Source organism: Podarcis vaucheri (assembly GCF_965113315.1).
Source record: "Podarcis vaucheri genome assembly, chromosome: 8".
NCBI classification, from domain to species: Eukaryota; Metazoa; Chordata; class Lepidosauria; order Squamata; family Lacertidae; genus Podarcis; species Podarcis vaucheri.
The window spans coordinates 74,557,263-74,563,919 of record NC_138766.1 but is presented as its reverse complement, the minus strand read 5'-3'; the positions used below and the strand labels follow the sequence as shown (position 1 = coordinate 74,563,919).

The following is a 6,657-nucleotide window of genomic DNA, read 5'->3' as shown; positions in this document are numbered from 1 at the left end:
CCATACCCATAATGCACAGCTTCCTTCCACCAGCAGGAAACACATCTATGGGGAAAAGGGGGCAGAAAACTGCTGTGCCTTGTGAGCCATCATGGGGGATAGAGAGTGGGCAGCTGCATCAGGAAGAGGAACAAATGCCATTTTTGGTACTGTATCTCTGGGAGGGGAATGGGGGTATCCTAACAACTCCCAGCACCTGGGAGTTGTAGTCCAAAAACACGTTGGGATGCAAGTTTGGGGAGTCCTGCCCTGGATAATTGGTTGGGCAGCTTTCGCTTCATAGCACATGGTTTAGAAAGGAATGTGTAACAATGCACACACTTCTGCCATTTGCCTCTTAGTTTCCATACAGCAAGCATAGTTTAATGAGACGAAGCAGCTTCCCTGTGGTGTGAACAGAGTCAGCATTTGTAATATCAAGCTCGGTCACATCAAATATAACTAGAAAACAACCAGACTGGTTCAGAACTGGGTGGCTCTGCGAGATCAAATAAAGTAAGAGAGACAGAGGAGATGCAGGCTCCAGCGTCACAGCACCTGAAAGGAGAAATTGAAATAATGAGTCACCTGAAATGTCAGAGGTGTGTGCAGCAAGGAGGGGAAACAAGTCATGCAAATGAGACCTATCGTGTCCTACCTCTTGACAGACCAACTTTCACAGTTTGTTTTTTTAAAAGGAGAAGAATAAAATACACAGGAATGCTGAATTGATGCATGAAGTAGCTCTTTCTGTTGCCACTTGACAACCAGGCTTTTGTAATTGCTCTAGAGTGGATTAACACAGACCATTACAGTGGTACCTCGGGTTACATACGCTTCAGGTTACAGACTCCGCTAACCCAGAAATAGTGCTTCAGGTTAAGAACTTTGTTTCAGGATGAGAACAGAAATTGTGCTCCGGCGGCATGGCAGCAGCAGGAGGCCCCATTAGCTAAAGTGGTGCTTCAGGTTAAGAACAGTTTCAGGTTAAGAACGGACCTCTGGAACGAATTAAGTACTTAACCCGAGGTACCACTGTACTTCGAAACACTCCAGTGAAATAATAAACGATGAGTGGGATCCAGAGGGCATTTTGCACAAGCGGAAGTCATTTTGTCGACACAGACTGTGGTCTCTGATTTGTGCCTATCGACTTCCTGAGGTCACTGAATGTAAGACCTAGTCATGTCAAAGGCCTATCTGGTCCACCACCCTAATTTCCTTCAATGTCCAACCCGATGCCTAAGAAACACCCACAAGCAGCACTCGAGGGTGACATCCTTCTCTGTGGTTTCCCAGTGAATGGTATCCAGAGACCCGTAGCCTCTGATCCTGGAGGTGGCAGGTAGCCACCAAGTCATCCATAGCCTTATTATCCATGCTTTATCTAATTTCCTTTTAAAGCCAATTTGTTGATGTAAAGTCTAGCCAGCATCTGGACAGAAAACTGCTCTGAGCTCCATCATGAAGAAATGTGAGTTACAAAGGTGATCTGTGGATCAAAATGATGTTAAATATGTCAGGAGCCCCCTGGATAGCTCAGTTGGTTACAGCATGGTGCTGATAATGCCAAGGTTGCAGGTTTGATCCCTTTATGGGACAACTGCATATTCCTGCATTGCAGGGGGTTGCACTAGGGTCCCTTCCAACTTTACAATTCTATTATTCTATGGGTATTGGGTTAAGCAGGGATGGGGAATCTATGGCCATGCAATTATTGTTGGATTCCAATGCCCTTTGGCCCCTGCCAGAATAAACAATGGATGAGGGGTAATGGGAGATGTAGTCCAATAATACCTGGAGGGCCACACTATCCCCATCCCTTTATTAAAGACACAATAGGCCTGGATTTTGGCTTCTAGTCATCAATTCTACCTCTGTCAAAAAACCTTCCACAGTTACACCTTTTTCATGGACCTTAAGATGAAGGGCACATTTAAAGCTTTGTGGTGCTTCTTTACCTCAGAAGACACACAGGTATCATCAAAAGACACTTTGGTGGATGACAGATAAGCGTCTGTGACGGTGATGTCTTCTAGCTCAGTGTGGAAATGGTCTGTCTCCTTGATGACGCTGTAGGTTAGGGCCACACTGTAGTTGTTGGGCTTCTCCGACTGCTTCTGCTGGCATTTGCAGAGTTTCTTGAAGGCTGCTCTGAATTTTTGGGACATGAGGTTGTAAATCACAGGGTTGATAGCACTGTTTAGGTAAATGCAGATCCTGCAGAACAGCAGGAACCAATTTTCTTGGAAAGGGCGAGACAGGAAAGAGTTGATAACCACCAGGGTCCTGTAGGGCATCCACAAAAATGCAAAGAGGATTACAACCACAGCCAGCATCTTGGTAACCTATGGGGAAGAGGAAACAATACCATGTGAGCAACAGAAAGGGAGGGGAAAGCAGGGAAGGAACACAGCAAACACTTCAGGGTTTATTTCAGCCTTCCACAACTCCCAGCAGCTCCAGCACAGCGGCGTAGCTAGCTGCTTGGGTGCCTGGTGCAGGGAGGTGTCCTGCAGCCAGGGGCGGGGCGATACACCCATGGGGGCGCAGTGAGCGTCTCTGATGCTTGGAGCCTCTCCACCGCCTCCCCCTCAGCTGTAGGGTGGCTGAGGGAGAGGCAGTAGGCAGACACAATTCCCACACTGCTGTTTCAGGCAGTGTACAACCTGCAGGCATCTAAGCCACCACATCACTCCTAAAAAGTTTCGTGAGCCCATTTTTTTTAATTAAAAAAACAAGAACTCATTTTGTCACACACACCCCAGTGATGACACCCGGGGTTAACCGCACCCCCCACAGCCCCTTCCTCTGCCACTTCTCCAGCTGCCATAGTTGTGTCAGGGTTGAAGTTAAAAACATTGTAAAATCTTAGAATCTTAAGATTCTAAGTAGAGTCCAGTCCAAGCCCCTGCAAAGCAGGATTTTTTTTGCCCAACGTAGGGCTTGAACCCTTGACCCTGAGTCTCATGCTCCACCAACTGAACTCCCCCTTGGATGAAGAAAACAAGCTGGAGAATGTGAAACCAGATTGGGAAAGGGTAATCTGGTGGAATGCATATTACTACCAGAGACTGTCGCCTGGGTGAGATTTCTTCTCTGCTGGTTAAACATCTGCCTTACGTCAGATAAAGATCCTCTCCTCAGCAAAGTTTTGTTAGACCCCTTTCTTTCCCCAGGGCTACAACAGTTTAACAAGAAGGTACAGTAACTCGGGCTGTCGGTGGAACTTTTGCGATCGATGTCCCTACCATCTGCCAAGGCTATAATAAAAACTAGGTTGTGGGGTATTGAGTGCCAGGAATTAACAGTAGCAGCAGAGAAAACATGTTCCCCTCTTTATTTTCAGCTTTCTTGGGCACATGAAACTAACCACTGTTTAACCCTCAAGAAAGGAGGGCATTTTCGCTGGCCAGGTTTAATTCAAATCCATCAAACCTCTTTTGGGGAAGGTTCTGAGGCAGGGTGGAAGGAGAAAGAACTTGCCCATGTGAAGTATACCTGGTGGAAACACTTACACACATGGTTCTTAATTGTAAACTATATTCTGATCTCCGTCAGCAATTTCTAGATCAACTCTGCATCCCCAAATGGAAACCAGAGTTGGAGGTCATACATTTTCTATTACTGGGGAATGATCAGGAGCTCACCAAGTTAGTGGCTAAATATCTCTATTTGGCTTTTCGAAATACACTGCAGACATCAGATCTCCCTGGAGACCTAGAGATGTGACAATAGACTATTCTGCCTCCTTTCTTTTAGCAAATGTTTGTGCCACTGGGGAAGTGGTAATTCTGTATTGATTTGTTTTGGATGTTTGGATGTGATGCCAATAAAAGGTTTGATGATGGTATTACTACCAGGGTGGCAGCATGAGAACAGGCCTTTTCTGTGGTGGCTCCCTCTTTGTGGAATTCTCTCTCCAAGGAGGATCGCCTGACACCATCATTATATATCTTTAGGCACCAGGCAAAATCTTTCTTCTATATCCAGGCCTTCGGTCTTTAACCACCTGTGGCATTTTAGAAGTGGGAGGAGTGTTTTTAATGTAGTTTCCTCCCACTTGGTTTTAATTGTATCTATGTGAGGTGTTCGGGGTTGGTTGGTTGGTTGATTGATTGATTGATTGGTTGTAAGTTGCTGTGGACAGCCTTGGGCAAGATAAAGAGACCAACAAATTTAATAAATAATAATAATAACAATAATAGCAGGCTTTGATTGCTGAATTAAATTTCCCCTATCCCTCCACATGTTTGTGGAGCTCTGAATGAGTTCCAATACTTCGGCAAACCTATAAAATTAATATCCATCTCTATAACATGCCATCAAATTCTGAGAAAATAAAATGGACAGTGTTCTGCTGCTTCTGAATAATCATAATTGTTTTCTTATCATTGAAACCAAGCCCCAACTCTCTCATTAATGTGCTGCAGTGACTCAGTCCTTCAAAGAAAGGTCAGTGGATAACTTGCTACACGATACTTTTCCCCATGCTAGAAGCTTTTTGTCTGAGACTTCAGGGGTTTCACGATACTAACCAATCATAAGCAATTTAAGCATCTCAGTTATTTCAGCACAACCTCTGCCCAAGAATTGTCCTGAGAATAAGAGAAATTATTTTAATCTGATGCAGTTACAAGCTCGAACTCGGTGTTCTCCCACTGCACTAAATTAAGAGTGCTCCATTTTATCAGGAGCGAAGAGCCAGCCATTAATGTAATAGTGAATGGGATTGTGGGGCAGAACTATTACAGAAATGGGGCAGGGTGGCAGGGGGAGAGAGAGAAAAGAACTGAACGCAGAACAAAGCATTATCTATTGAGGTCAGGCTGAAGGCCTTCTCCCCCTAAGCACTTACTGTAGAGGAAGCCAACAGAAGTTAATGATGATGCCTTAAAGCTAATGGTTCGAGAAGTGCAATTTTCTATCGATTCCCAAAGGGGATACATTTTTGAAAGGCACTGAAGTCAGGTACTTTACAACGTGAGCTGAGGATCTCAGAGTCTAAGTCTGGTAAGCTGCTGTGGACTGTATGCTGCAGCTTCTGTATTAGGGGGTATTGACACTATTTTCACTAATATATGCATTTTTATGTAAAGAAGAAGAAGAAGAAGAAGAAGAAGAAGAAGAAGAAGAAGAAGAAATAAAATAAAATATACCCCGCCCATCTGGCTGGGTTTCCCCAGCCACTCTGGGCAGCTCCCAACAGGATATTAAAAACAGACTAAAACATCAAACATTAAAAACTTCCCTAAACAGGGCTGCCTTCAGATGTCTTCTAAAAGTCAGATAGCTGTTTATTACCTTGACATCTGATGGGAGGGCGTTCCACAGGGCAGGCACCACTACCGAGAAGGCCCTCTGCCTGGTTCCCTGTAACTTCGCTTCTCGCAGTGAGGGAACCGCCAGAAGACCTTCAGAGCTGGACCTCAGTGTCCAGGCTGAACAATGGGGGTGGAGATGCTCCTTCAGGATACTGGGTCGATGCCATTTAGGGCTTTAAAGGTCAGCACCAACACTTTGAATTGTGCTCGGAAACATACTGGGAGTTTACCCCAGTATATGGATTTTGTACACATTTATTTGTCGTGAGAAATGGAATGTGAAAATACAGAGAACTGCAAACTTTGCTTATTCATTTATTTCACATAATGTATACATCACTCGATTGTTTTAAAAAAAATATTCAAAAGTTACAACACTAAAACAGTTTAAAATCACCTCAGCTTTCTGAGCATCTGGTAGGCTTGCCTAAACAGGAATGCTTTTAGCAGGCACCAGAAAGAATACTGTGAAGGCACCTCCATGATCTCAAAAGGCAGTGAGTCACAAAGTTATTATAGACTTGGGGATGGGTATTATGTGGCCCCTGTAGTTGTGCCAATTCTGCAGATCTAAACAGTCGAGTGGGCACACGTGCTTTTTTCTGGTGGTACTCAATGGTACACAGTACTGTCACCTCCCCCTCCCCCTCCCAATCTTGCAATAAGGTAAATGGAGGGTGGGGAGAGCAAGCAAGCAACCATGTTTAAAAGGGAGGTTGTTGTAGGAATGATCACTGGATTGTGGAGCACACTCCCACCCGTGGACAGCCTCAGCTGTCTGCATGCATGACCTTGGGGTGCGGAGCACGCTTCCCCTCACAAATAAAGCCACAGCTGTCTGAACATCTTGCCCTCTGTCTAACCTTTTACGGTCTCTGTAGTCTGCCGTGTCCTGTCTGTGACCTTTGTCTCTGAGACCTTTGTCTCCTTCGTCATACATTGTGCAAGGGGAAAATGACACTGTGGAAACAGGTGCCAAAATAACTTTGTACCACCCCACGATCTCGGGACTGGAATATGGTCACAGCCCAAAATGTACCTGCCTTGGTTTGCATACTGTGTCAATAAAAGGAGCCTCTGCAGAGCTAGCTGGCAGCTTGCTTGTGCACAGCTCACCCGCATTATCAACTCCTGCCTCATATCCTTCACTTCAGGTTGTGAAAAGCAGGAGGCTGAGATGGTGGCGAGAAAAACAAGGCCCTTGTTTGGGGCTGTAGTTGCCACTCTCAGTCAACAGGTTGCAGCACTCTCCCTCAGCTGCCTCGCAATGCATGCTCCCCCCCTGGATGTGCCGCTATCTGCTGCCTTGTGTACCGCGAGCAGCCGGGCAAGCTCAAACACTGCTTCCCTTTTG

The 6,657-nt window shown here is 45.4% G+C and overlaps 1 protein-coding gene across 1 annotated transcript in view; it reads right to left on the bottom strand.

Moving 5' to 3' along the window:
• Window positions 1–335: 335 nt before the first annotated feature.
• Window positions 336–6,657, bottom strand: part of TRHR (thyrotropin releasing hormone receptor) — a 27,818-nt gene continuing 21,496 nt past the window's right edge. Inside the window, exons 3-4 of the mRNA XM_082235805.1 lie at window positions 1,941–2,327; window positions 336–537 (exon numbers count right to left, since the gene is read on the bottom strand). Coding sequence (XP_082091931.1) covers window positions 529–537; window positions 1,941–2,327 — 396 coding nt within the window. The 3' untranslated portion in view covers window positions 336–528. The remainder of the gene's footprint in view (window positions 538–1,940; window positions 2,328–6,657) is intronic.